The sequence below is a fragment of the Salvia hispanica genome, chromosome 5 (assembly GCF_029641045.1).
Source record: "Salvia hispanica isolate PSC_SH4W2 chromosome 5, Shi_PSC_v1, whole genome shotgun sequence".
NCBI classification, from domain to species: Eukaryota; Viridiplantae; Streptophyta; class Magnoliopsida; order Lamiales; family Lamiaceae; genus Salvia; species Salvia hispanica.
Window position 1 is genome coordinate 20,159,557 of NC_142696.1, and position 13,821 is coordinate 20,173,377.

At 36.5% G+C, this 13,821-nt stretch overlaps 2 protein-coding genes across 5 annotated transcripts; one reads left to right on the forward strand and one right to left on the reverse strand.

Annotated features, from left to right (window-relative positions):
• Window positions 1–1,065: 1,065 nt before the first annotated feature.
• LOC125188902 (uncharacterized) lies at window positions 1,066–4,802 on the forward strand. 4 transcript variants are annotated; one of them, XM_048085996.2, is made up of 2 exons: window positions 1,066–1,369; window positions 1,726–4,802. In XM_048085996.2, the coding sequence occupies exon 2, from the start codon at window positions 1,902–1,904 to the stop codon at window positions 4,668–4,670; it is 2,769 nt and encodes a 922-aa protein (XP_047941953.1). In that variant the 5' UTR covers window positions 1,066–1,369; window positions 1,726–1,901; the 3' UTR covers window positions 4,671–4,802. The 4 variants fall into 4 exon arrangements, with proteins under 4 accessions (XP_047941953.1, XP_047941954.1, XP_047941956.1 ...); XM_048085997.2 differs by having other exon boundaries at window positions 1,762–4,802; XM_048085999.2 differs by having other exon boundaries at window positions 1,066–1,292.
• A 1,622-nt stretch (window positions 4,803–6,424) lies between these two features.
• On the reverse strand, window positions 6,425–12,824 carry LOC125187966 (splicing factor U2af large subunit A). The gene is made up of 14 exons (XM_048084660.2): window positions 12,622–12,824; window positions 11,516–11,648; window positions 10,501–10,787; window positions 10,291–10,404; window positions 9,515–9,585; window positions 8,876–8,946; window positions 8,752–8,796; window positions 8,616–8,675; window positions 8,169–8,229; window positions 7,963–8,075; window positions 7,389–7,835; window positions 7,125–7,263; window positions 6,842–6,909; window positions 6,425–6,737 (listed from the first exon to the last, which is right to left on the reverse strand). The coding sequence occupies exons 2-14, from the start codon at window positions 11,627–11,629 to the stop codon at window positions 6,600–6,602; spliced, it is 1,728 nt and encodes a 575-aa protein (XP_047940617.1). The 5' UTR covers window positions 11,630–11,648; window positions 12,622–12,824; the 3' UTR covers window positions 6,425–6,599.
• Window positions 12,825–13,821: the final 997 nt, after the last annotated feature.

Sequence of the window (13,821 nt, forward strand, 5' to 3'; positions counted from 1 at the left end):
AATATTAGATTTAATTTTACAAAATTAAATTATAAATTTCAATTTTTAAATATCAATAAATTTTTTTAATTAAAACTGTTAATTCATGGACACTATAAATATTGATTAAAACTATTAATTTTTGTTATTTAATATGATATCCAGCTAAATTGAAGAAGTACAGAAAAATAATATTAATCATGATGAAAAATAAGAGCTACTCTATTTAGCCTTCGTTCGGCTACTATAATTGCTTGTGATTAAATATTATGAAGTTCACTAAAAATTTGATCTCGCTAAAAATTTTATATAGGAGTATTTTTGTTGAAATATTCTAGTAAATTTTGATTGTTTTCAAATTAATAAACGTAAATTATATCAGTCTTACATTAGATGCATATTTATTTCAGAATAAATCGTGTTATATGATCTATTTATGATTAAAGCTATTAAATATTGATTAAAACTAAGGCGTTGGCATACCTTATTAATTAAATATTAGACACTATCAAATATTGATTATGACTATTAATTTTTGTTATTTAATAATTCTTAAATTTAAAAAATTTATTGATATTTAAAAATTGAAATTTAAAATTTAATTTCGTAAAATTAAATCTAATATTGAAATAAAGAAACAAAATAAGGATGACAAAAGGGATGAGGAATGATAATTTTGAAATAATATTAGATTTAGTACATCACTGAAATAATATCAAATTTAAAATGTTAAAAGTATAAAAAAACCAAATTGTCCAACCTCCAAAAAACCCCCAAAAGGGTATTTTCGACCGAAAACGATGAAAAATGATCATTTTCGAAATAAATTCTTAGTCCAGGGATGTCTGGCGATATTTTCAAAGTCCATGAATTATGGACGAGATAAACTTATAGTCCAGAGACTATTTTTGTAGTCACTCTATTTTATTAATTATATATTAAAATTTGTACAATGTGTATTTTTTTTAGACTATGAGAGTATTAAACGAAATTGGCGGATAAAAGATTTATTAATAACAGAAAGTCAATTTGTCATTTCATGTCAACTCATGTTTGGGTTAAGTGTGTTTTACAATAAAGAATTCCACTAGCTTAGATAGAGAGCACCCTAATAGGTCAATGTTAGTAAGAGTGTATGTTAATGTAATCAATTGAGGTATGTTTTGCGATTCACAACTGTAGTAAATATGCGTTCCTTGTAGAAGGTCAGCTTTAAATTTGTTTGCTGAAATGAAGTGAGATATGATTGTTTCAACACAAGTTTTGAGGATTTATAGCTCATAGTAGCTTCAGGTGTCAGGAACAAACAAGAGGTAGGGGGCTTCTTCAGTTCTTCATTCGATTTGCGAAAAGCTTCAAAATTCCCCACTTTGTTTCTGCACATCGCTAGGTAATTTATTGTAGATTTTGATTACTCCGTTTATGAGGTTTTTGTAAAATTGGATGTTCGAAACTTTAATCTTGAACGCATCATTTTGCAATTTCATTTTCATCTTCTCTGAGCTGATTCGGAATAAATGCTGCGTTTAGGGTTTCATTGATCTGCCCCGATATTTACATTTGTCCATTTCATATGATTAAACTCAAATATCTATCCATGCTGTTTGAATGTTTGCTTAAAGCAAATGCTCTTGCCCTTTTCCTCCTTCAGCTGGGGGATTTAAATGGTTTTTTTTTTTTAAAGCAAAGGTTTATTCTTGAGGAAGCTTTTTTCTTGCTTTGATTCCTTTTTCCTTTTGAAATTAGGTTTGAATTGGTTTTCCTTTATTTATCTGGGTTCAGCGAGTAGAAGGCTTCACCAATAAAGGGGGGAAAAGAGAGCTTCATTTTGTTTTCCCTGGCTCTGTTGAATTCTATACACCTACTTCAGATTAAATTTCTTGAATTCTGAGAGCAAACAACGGGGAAGAAAGCAAGATTTAATGCATCTCTCTCTATGGAAACCACTCTCTCATTGTGCTGCACTGCTATTGGATAGAAAGAGCAGAAGAAGAGATGGTTCTGAGCATTCAAATGAGGAAATTCAGGCTAATCCTTCAATTCTGAGAAAATTGCACGAACACAAATTGAGGGAGGCTCTTGAAGAAGCTTCCGAAGATGGCTCCCTTGTTAAGTCCCAAGACATTGATGCTGAGTCATTGGCCAATCAAGATGAGGGGTTAGGCCGTTCGCGGTCACTGGCACGGCTCAATGCCCAGAAGGAGTTCCTCAGAGCCACTGCTCTTGCAGCCGAGCGCACATTCGAGTCTGAGGACTCGATTCCTCAGCTAACTGAGGCCTTCTCCAAGTTCCTGACGATGTATCCAAAATACCAGTCATCTGAGAAGATTGAGCAGCTAAGGAAGGATGAGTACTCGCATCTCTTGGGTGTTGGTTCAAAGGTATGCCTTGATTACTGTGGATTTGGATTGTTTTCATTGTTGCAAAGTATCCATTATTGGGAATCGTCGACGTTTAGTTTGTCTGAGATCACGGCTAATTTAAGTAATCATGCTTTATACGGGGGAGCTGAGATTGGGACTGTAGAGTATGATATCAAGACTAGAATTATGGATTATTTGAACATCCCTGAGAATGAATACGGCCTTGTTTTCACTGTGAGCCGTGGCTCAGCTTTCAAGTTGCTTGCTGAGTCATATCCGTTTCACACTAACAAGAGGTTGTTGACCATGTTTGATCACGAGAGTCAATCTGTGAACTGGATGGCTCAGAGTGCTAGAGAGAAAGGTGCCAAGGTTCAAAGCGCGTGGTTTAGATGGCCTACTCTCAAGCTCTGTTCGACTGACTTGAGGAAGCAGATTTCAAACAAAAAGAAGAGGAAGAAAGATTCAGCAACCGGTCTATTCGTGTTCCCTGTTCAGTCGAGAGTCACTGGTTCCAAGTACTCATATCAGTGGATGGCTCTAGCCCAACAGAACAACTGGCATGTCTTGCTCGATGCTGGAGCATTGGGCCCGAAAGACATGGATTCTCTTGGATTGTCTTTGTTCCGGCCAGACTTCATCATCACGTCATTCTACAGAGTGTTCGGCTATGATCCAACTGGTTTTGGATGCCTTTTGATCAAGAAATCTGTGATGAGCAGTCTTCAAAATCAATCGGGTCATGCTGGGTCGGGTATAGTCAAAATAAGCCCCGTCTTTCCCCTCTACTTGAGTGATTCTATGGATAATATCCCTGGATTTGGGTGTGATGAGGATGAAGAAGTGAATGGGACTGGTGAAGTGAATTGTGAGAATCGTCGCGATTCTCAGCTGCCGGCCTTTTCTGGTGCCTACACTTCTGCTCAGGTGAGGGATGTGTTCGAGACCGAGATGGAGCATGATAATAGCTCTGACCGAGATGGGGCAAGCACCATATTTGAAGAAACTGAAAGTGTTTCTGTCGGGGAGATGATGAAAAGTCCAGTCTTCAGTGAAGACGAATCATCGGATAACTCACTTTGGATTGATTTGGGTCAGAGTCCAATAGGATCGGATGCTGCAGCTCCTTCAAACAAACATATGGCATCCTCTCCTCTACCGCCGGCTTGGTTTAGCAGGAAGAACAATAAACTCACTTCTCCGAATGCCTCAAAGTTACCAAGCAGCGGAATGTATGACAAGGAGTTGAACCCGGGGAATCATGAGGTTCTTTCATTTGATGCTGCTGTTCGATCAGTTTCTCAAGAACTAGACCATTTCAAGGAGATACCTGAAGAAGAGCCATTCTCGGAAGGATATCCAGCTTCACGAGAATATAGGACTCCGGATAATCAGCAATTCAAAGAGATTGAAGAAGAAGTCGATATCAACAATTCAACTTGCTCTGTTATTAGGGGCTCTAATCGTCTGACTACTCAGACTGGCTGTGCTTCTGAGATATGCCTCGAGAAAGAGAGTGCTGTAAGACGAGAGACAGAGGGAGAATTTAGATTGCTGGAAAGGCGAGAAAAGAGTAGAATTGCCGGAGGCAGGTTTTTTGGGATAGAGGAGAGTGAAACAGCTGGAAATAAAGGGAGAAGGGTATCCTTTAGCACAGAAGACAACAGAGCTCATATTTGTCAGGCTCCAGAGCCAGGAGAAACGTCTCCCAATAGTATAGACGATGATGACTATTTGAGCAATGGGGAGTATGACGAGCAAGAATCAGAAAGGGGTGAACCTGAGATAATCTGCAAGCATCTGGATCATATAAATATGTTGGGCCTGAACAAGACCACCTCCCGGCTTCGTTTCTTGATCAATTGGCTTGTGACCTCTCTGCTTCAACTAAGGTTGCCTAGTTCGGGTAGGCAAGACAGTGTGCCGCTTGTTCACATATACGGGCCAAAGATTAAATATGAAAGAGGCGCTGCAGTGGCTTTCAATGTGAGGGACAGAACTAGGGGTCTGATCAGCCCGGAGGTTGTACAAAAGCTCGCTGAATTGCATGGTATCTGTCTTGGTGTCGGAATACTGAGTCACATACGTATCATAGAAGAGTCGAAGCAGCGTGGACCTGTGAGTGTTGATGATACCACCCTTTGCAAGCCAATGGCAAATGGGGGAAAAAGTGGGTTTATTAGAGTTGAAGTTGTGACTGCCTCACTTGCATTTTTGAGTAATTTTGATGATGTATATAAGTTGTGGGCTTTTGTGGCTAAATTTATTGATCCAAACTTCGTGAAAGAGGGCGTGTTGCCATCTGTTACTGAAGAGGTTGAAGAATGAGATGGTAAACCATTGCTGCTGCTCTCTGCATTTCTTGATTGTTGTTTTTTCTGTCCTGCTGGTTTGGCTTCTTGTAGAGTATGATTTTCGAATGTTTGGTATGAAATGAAGCAGATACACATTAGCATTGCACTCCTCTGTTCAGAATGAAATGTCACTCATTGTATTTGCAACTCTATTTTATAGTAAAAAAATTGATGGGATGCCAAGGTTGATATTAACCAAATTATTATCGAGTCTTCCAAAAAGATCTCGACTTAAAGAGAGTTGGCTTGAAAATTGTTGGTCAGACTTCTTCAGAGACGAAAGAGTTGTTTGTCTCTGTTGTGGAGACACCCAGTTTTCTACCTGGGAGTTTTTGAGTTGCAAATATGGAATACTAAGAATTTTGAGGTCTCAATTTATTATTTTATCTACAACTTCAAATAAATTAATAAAAGGATAATCAATTGTTGATATTTATGTAATTTAATGTCAACAAAAATATTTATAATATTGGAATTCAACTTAATTTTTGAAGCAGAAAATTAATACTAACATAGACTAAACGAAAACAATGTTAGCTAATGGTGCTCAGTATGTAACATAACATTTCTCTCTCTATGTATAATATGCCTAGAAAATTGTGTTGGTTGGGTCGGTCTCGACTCTCAAGTCAACTTAATAACAATCCAACCCAATAATGTCTAAACAAAATCCGAACTTTTAAGGAAATGATTAGTTCGAACATGAACCAGGCATGTTATCTTCGAACTCGCACACTACAAGTATTTGTTTACAACACGGATATAATTTGGGTTGACATATACACATATCTGGGCTTTAGCTATTCCATTGATAGATCAGTTTTTTATGCTCAAAGTTCGATTGCCTTTTGAAAATATGTGTCATTTTAGAGAAATTAGAATTGGGTAAAAATGGAGATTTCATAATTTTAAATACATGTTCTTGTCTCGCAACCTTTTCCTTTTACTTTGCAAGTATTGTGTATGTCATTTTTATAAAACATACACATGATTGGAGGAATTTTATGGATGTCGACGTACTCATATTATTTAGAAAAATAAAATTTGAGTTCTTAAAAATTTGTTTGCCTTTGTGCATTTATAGTGTTTGTTAGCTATCTACTTGCATATCTATAAAACGATAAAAGAGAATTTTAAGTCAACCTATAAGCATAACTTTAAGGAACATGTATTATTATCAACTGGAAGGAAAAATAAAATAAAATAATACTCCCTCCGATCACGAAAATTTGTCCCATTTTTCCATTTCCGTCCGTCCCCCAAAATTGTCCCATTTCACTTTTACCATTTTTGGTAGTGGATCTCATATTCCACTAACTCATTCCTACTCACATTTTATTATAAAACTAATATATAAAAATAGGACCCACAATCCACTAACTTTTCCAACCCACTTTCCATTTCTAAAAACCCGTGCCCGATCAAACCGGGACGAATTTTCGTGAACAGAGGGAATAATAATAATAATAATAATAATAATAATAATAATAATTATTATTATTATTATTATTATTATTATTATTATTATTATTAATGTATTATTATCAACTGGGGCGATCTGATTTTTTCAGGTCAAAATATTCCCCTAAAATAAACAAGATTGATTGCATCAAACTCGGGTGATCTCCACTCACCTCTGCATAATTAAGCTAACACTTAACTAAGGTAGATCAAACCCTTGTCCAATTCTTTTCTCATTTTATCAAAGATTTGAGAATAAGGTATCTGTTGATGTAAATTACTAGGAACCAAGAACAGACTAGGAAACATCCTATCAAAATCATAACATCACACACAGTAATTGTTATAGAAGCCGTTAAGAGCGAACTAAATCACAACAGGTCTTTGCAGCAAAACCTACTTCAAATTTAAATAAGTGAAAACTTCCTACAAGCCGACAGAACTATCCGCTGTAATCTCCCTCCCAAAACTTATCTTCTGGGTAGAAAACTGCAACAACTTCATTTCCCCCAAATTTCCTTCCATTCAGTCCTTGCCGAGCTTTTACAGCACTTTCAGTGTCCGCATATTCCAAATAAACCTACATCACCAGTTACAATATTCATTCATCAGTGGCACAACAAAATATTTGATTGCAGGCAACACATCTCTTCTAGTGGGATGAAAGAATGCTTAACAACTAACCTTCCCTACACCAGGTGCATTTTCTACATCGGGAACTGGGCGGGGTATTATCAAAGTCACCAATGTACCTGCAAATTTCAATTCAAAATTCAGAATCAGTGTTTTATCCACTGAAGAAAGTATATCAGCCACATTTATAATAGGATTTTCTGTATGTAAATATTCCGTTTACCAGAACAAGTTGTTGAAAACGCTGCCCGCAAAATGAATTATTCAGCCCCACTAAAAACTAAGAAAAATAGAAAAAGATGATTTTAGAAGCAGAGGAGCTCAGATTACTAACCAAACTTTGCACATTCAATTCTCATGTCTTCAACTATATCTTCATAATCTTCGTCATTCATGAGCTCATCGGGGGTAACCACATTTGTTAAGCAAACAACCTTTGTAACTGGTGCAATAGTCGGTGCTAACATGAGTCTCTGCAAAAGAAATGACATTCATTTCAAATTTCAACAACTGTACCAGTCAGACTCACATTTAAATTCAACAGCCTTGAGGATCATGATAAGAATACAGGGACATCAGAGAACATGAGTATTATTACCTGTAATGCAATTTGTTGTTGCGCATGTAATAACACACTCTCCTGCTCAGGTTTAGGCTGTGTTGTACCTTGATTAGCACGCCTAACAGTGAGCGTTTTATCACCCATCTTTATCCCATTAAGAGCTGCACAAGCAATATCTGTAACAGATAAGTCCTGGTAAACACAAAATGCATAGCCTTTGGAGTTCCCTGTTTCTCTATCTTTAACCAGATCAAAACCCCGAAGCGGTCCAAAGGATTCGAGAAGCTCCCTGATTTGCGATTCTGTGAAATAATACGGCAACCCACCAACAAATATGCGGTCAGGACCCTCAAGCCCCCCAGCAGATCCTGGTGTTAACCCAACAGCTGCAAGATTCAGGTTGGGATTAGGTTGACTGGGGCCCAGCGTGGCAGCAAGAGAGGGGTTATAGTCACTTGGTCTTCTAACTTTAACAGGTGCACCCTGAATAATGAAGAAGAAATTAGTCGAAATGCACAATAGCAATGCATGCAATTGGCATCTCAAAACAAGCAATAAGTAAAAAGATTGTAGTAAAAAAAATTAAACTTGCAGTAAGATCAGTTGCTACCTCAAAAATAATGCCATCTAAAGACATTGCATTGCTAGCCTCTTCAACTGATCTCATCTCCACAAAAGCAAATTTCTTTTCATGATTAATGTAAACATTGACAACAGCATCTCCTGAATAATGAAAAGAACAATATGAATTATTACATAAAATCCCTCACAGATATATGGATAGCCAAAGGATTTATAACAGTGTAGAGATGTTACCTGGACCGGCCGTATTTCCTCCTATTGCTGACATAACATGACTAAAGAATGTTGCCACAGACTGCACAAGGAGAACATAAAAATGAATTACTTGTTGATCACACAGAAAAATGAAACAAAATACATACGAGGAAGGAAAGAAATACACAAATCAGGGATTAACAGCAAAGTCTGTGAAAAGGACAGGACTCCTTTAAAATGATTGAATATGCTGCCCTCAAAATATTAAAGAAAACTGTGGATGTGGATATGTTGTACCAACAGAATCACTCCATTCACATGCGAATAACAGCACGAGAAGAATTATAACTTTCATTAACTAGTGGCAGAAGAGTTAGACTTAACAATAAAAATCAAGACATTAAGAATCTAGTGCCAATTGCCAAATCTAGGAATGGATATACCCAGCTACAATACAAGAGCTATAGAGATGGAACGTAGCATCACCTGCTCATTAGCAGTTGGTGGAAGTCCACCAACATAGACCCTGCGAGCATGCCTAGTAGCCTGACAAAACAAAATTTCTTAAAGGATTTCTCATATTAAGATTTAACATATAATACATAAAGCAGCATTAGGAGACCTGCTGAGTCATTGCCTGCACAGGCATAACAGGGAGGGCTCCAAACTGAAATCAAATTTAAGATATGTTTTCAGGAACTATATTAAAGAGCTACAATAAATGTCAGAGGTTAAAGTTAGAAAACCTGTCCGCCTGGCAAAGGTAACATATTGGGGAACATTCCTGGAATTGTGGGGGTGGCTCCCGAAAGTTGACCTGTTGTCACACCAAGTTACATCCATCATAAAAAACGCAGTCCATCTTATTCTCAAGTGATGGAGTTGATATTAATTACTATATTTTCTCCATGACTATATTCCAATATAGGATATCGATTTACAATAGAACTCTAACAACTAACAGAAATTATGTAAAGCTACCAAACATGCAATCCTGGTCAGAGATGGACAAGACCTGTATTCATTCTTCCTTGTACATAAAAGCTACAGAAGTCAGCTCAAGCCCATTGTCAGCACAGTGGGGCTAGTGGCCCAACATTGCCTTCTTAGAACATAACATAGCACATACAAAACAAACAAGAAAACACAAACACAACAAGAACCAAAACTCTCTCAGTTTCCATCACCAAGCAAATAATTAAATAAAAAACTGAACTGTCAATTTTAGGGACTAGTACTCCAAAATGTGATGTGCAATTGAAGGACCGAGTACGCTTACCAAAATGAAACCATTTTTTTGATACGACCATTCCACACTATATCACAGAAAAGAAACATAATAGTTAACATAAAAAGAAAACTGCAGGCCAAGTGTTTGGCTGTACCTGCAACGGCAGCGGCAGTATTTGGAAGCAATGCAGTAGGAGGAGCCATGTCAAAACCACTCATCCTTTTGCTGTAATGTACAATATTAATGCCAGAGACAAGCAAAACATGTGGCGGTAATAGTTGAATTTAAAACACATGAAGTAATTTGAACGAGTTATTGACCCCCAAATTAATTAATTCTGGTATTACAGAAGGGCAGGGATTCATATTAGTAAAACAATTATTGGTGTAAATACTAACTAACTTCAAGCAATATTATAAACCAGTAACATGACTGCTCACTAACATACTCTAAAAAACGAATATCAGTTACTCAGAGTGCCAAATGAGTATGATGCAATCATACATATCCAAGCAACAATGCTGTTTAAGCCAGTTATGTGTAACTAAAGCCTCCAACCGTGTCAGCTAATAAGATGATGTTTTCATTTATTCACCTAAGACAAAGAGTGGCCAATGGTATCTGTTAAATAGGTGAAATCAATTACATTTACTTTATAAATTTGACTATATGCATCAACCCCAATACATGAGTAAAAGAAAATTATTAATTTACTATGAGTCATTAAATCAGAATTCAGTACCTATTTTTTTCCACCCCTTGCCCTCAAAGGCTGAATATAATGTCAGGAATTAAGAAACAAGATATAACATTCTGCAAGTGTGATGGATTTTCTTTGCAAATTATAGCACCATGTTGCTAAGGCTTTCCGAACTCACATCGGCAAAAAAGAGAACAAGAGCAGACTCAGAAAGTACAATCACAAACTACCTTTTGGAGCGTGAGCGTGAACGTGACCTCGATCTGTGCTCAGATTTAGCCCTTGAACGAGACCTAGATCTGTGCCGGTGCCTTTCCTCCCTATCTTTATCATAATCTTTCCGCCTGAAATTAGAATGTTTAAATTTCAGTCCTTAACAGAAACAAAGAAAGAAATTGTTGGTAGAGTAGATACTACAAAAGAAGTTGCACTTGTCTCACCTCTCATAGTCTCGGCTTCGGTAGTAGTCATCGGCATCATCCCTATCTCCAGTCCTCTCCCTTCTCTCACTTCGGTCTCTGTGGCGATCTCGGTGATGTCGATCACGATCTTTATCCCGTTCCCTCTCCCTGTCTTTATCCCTGTCCTTTTCCCTTTCCCTGTCTCTGTCCCTTTCCCTATCCTTCTCTCTGTCCCTGTCTCTATCTTTGTCTCTACCTCTTTCCCTTGCCCTGTCTCTGCTTTTAGACTCCCTCTCCCTATCTCTTGTACGATCACGAGATTCATGCTGCAAAAAGTGAAGTTTGATAAATGTAACATTAGGCAACATATAGATAACAGACAATCGGAGAAGTATGCTCTGCAACTGACCTTTCTGATGAATATAAAATTGTGAAATAGTACAACCAGAACATGCAACAGTTTTCATGTGGACCTTTTCATTTGTGAGATGAAAATATATGGATGCTCTGATCCCCACATTGTTTCCAGAATTTAATGGCATATGATATTTTTCTCATTTAATTTTTTTTTCTCCACTACTATAAGTTTTTTGGCAAACACCAGTTGTCTGCGAAGTTTATCAACTGTCATTCTTGCTTTCTAAGCGAAACAAGCATTCTCCAAAAAAACATGATTTTTATATGGAATATCTAAAACTACCAGCCAAAAATGCTGAATATATTAATTTATTTTACTTAACTAAGAGCAGACCTTTAGTATATCCCATTTTGGGGTGGATTGAGAAACTACCCCCATAGGTCACTAACCTCAGTCCTTAAGCCAACAAAACCATCCAAATCCACAATAAGAGAAAAGTTCAATTAAGAAATCCAGAAAAATATATCTTCCAACCTAGTAAGATTAATCATCAAACAAAAAAGGAAACAATGTCACATTAATTTATTTAAATTGGTAACAGCATTTCGGGCACTGGGCTCTTGCAGCATGGAAATAACAATTAAAACAGAAAGTAGATGAGCCACCAACAAAATAAGCTAATTATATCTCCCAGACCTTGGATCCAGAACTTGTAGAACCTTTGTGAGCTTTCTCCTGCATGGCTGCTAGTTCGGGTGATTCTATTTGAGATGGAGAAAGGAAATTTCCATCAGCCTCGTGAGTTGCCATCTTAAAACAGCGTTTGTGCCTGTGTTAGGATGGAGAGGATCGAAAAGAGTGAATTTTACATCCTCAAGGAATAGATCAGTACATTGAAATTCCACACATAACCAGCAGCAGAATACAGTATTCATACCTACAATTTAGTTTCATATACCGGAACTCTACTTGCATATAGTTTCATACTATATTCCTAATTCATCAAACATATAAAATGCTCTCTAATTAATGAAGAAATGTACAAATGTGGGCTGCAAGACCCTAATGTGTTAGTTAAAAGATACTACTCCCTCCGGTCCCATTAGAAGTCTCATTTTTTACAAGCCCGTGTTTTAAGAAATTGTTTGACTTTATAAATAAAAATGATAGAAAAAGTTAGTGGAATGTAGGGCCCACTTATCAAAAATAATAAAAGTGAAATGGGACTTTTAATGGGGACGGGATGAAAATGGCAAAATGGGACTTCTAATGGGTACCAGAGGGAGTATAAGATAAGGGGGATTATGCTATGCAGTTCATCTGATTCTTATAACCACATAATATACAGGCTGTGGTTATTTAGACATGGCATGAACAAAGGATGTGCCTTCCAGGTGTTTAGGCAAGAAATTGGACCAACAGACTACACCATCCCAATTACAAGTATTCCTGATTCCATAAAAAAATTCACTTAGAAACAAAAACTCGATGATAGCAACTGCAATAGTCCAGCTGTCCAGGCAATCTATGCTAAATAGAAAAGCAGATTTTAGGGGAAATTACATAAATTCAATTTTCCCTCCACAAGCTACTGTGACTGTCCAATAGACCACCAAGAGAACTTATTTGTCCAATAAATTTACACCTCACAATGAAAATCAAACAATTTGACAATAGATCATAAATCTTACTATTATTCTAATTTTTAGGTACACAAATTCCAATTCAGGAAAAATAAGCAAACCAGCAGATCGTGGACTGAGATGGAAGAAGAAGATGAAACGTCGAAGAAGAAAAGTGACCTGATGGACAAAGAAAACTAGGGCTATGTTGCTGCGTTGATGGAGAGAAGAACACAGCGAGCACAAGTACACGGCGTAACGGCGAGGGGGAGTCGACGAGTTGGCCGGTCAGCCAACAATAAGAGGGGGCTGAGGAGGCGGCGACGGCTGTAGTAGTACTAGTAGATGATTGGTGTGTTTTTGAAGAGAAGTGCTCGTAGGAGATCGCAAAAGATGTGTTTTTATTCAATAAATAAATGGGCCAGATTTGTGTTTGCTTTGAAAGATGTGCTAGATAAGTGGGCCGCCCAGATTAATAATCATGTACATTGAAGCAATAATGATTGCAAAATACTCTCTCCGCCCCAATTCCAATTCGAAGAGTCACACTTTTTCATTTCGGTTCATCCCCAATTAATAGTCATACTTTATTTTACTATAAATAGTAAATAGATTACACATTCCACTATCTCAATTCACTCAATTTTATTATTAAATCAATATAAAAAAGGGTCTCACATTCCACTAACTTTTTTAACCAACTTTTCTTTACATTTTCTTAAAACTCGTGCCCGGTCTAAGTGTGACTCTTAATCGGGGACGGAGGGAGTTGATCAGGTAGAGGAAATGTTTGTAATTTTTATGACTTATCTATATCTAAATCTATATATCTATACATATATAAAAGGCGAGTTTTGAGTGATTTTGAATAACTATTTTATGCAAGGGATGTAAATGCAATAAATAAAAACTGCAAAAGTAAATTTTGATTAAATTAATTTAGCTGTGAAAATATTTTAATGTACTAGCAGTTATAATGATTATTTTCATTAATTGCTTTTTATTCATTTCATTCGTAATACAATATTCTTTATAATTATGAAATAATTAATTGAGCCGTTTATTCTTCTATTCAAATTTATCATTTTTACACTATACAACAACACATTGGACATGTTGAATACATTGGATTACGTAATTTAATCAGAGTTGATATTCGGCTACTACAGTCATAATTTCAATTAATGTGAATTACACTAAAAATAAATTTTCGGTTACACTAATTAAAAAATGAAACTGCCCCCAATCAAATGTGAGTTACACATAATAAATTTCAATATGAATACTATTAAGAAAAGCCTCTATATATATGCCCTATATTATCTCACAACTCCAAATATTCACACACCAAATATTCACACATCATACATTATACTTCCT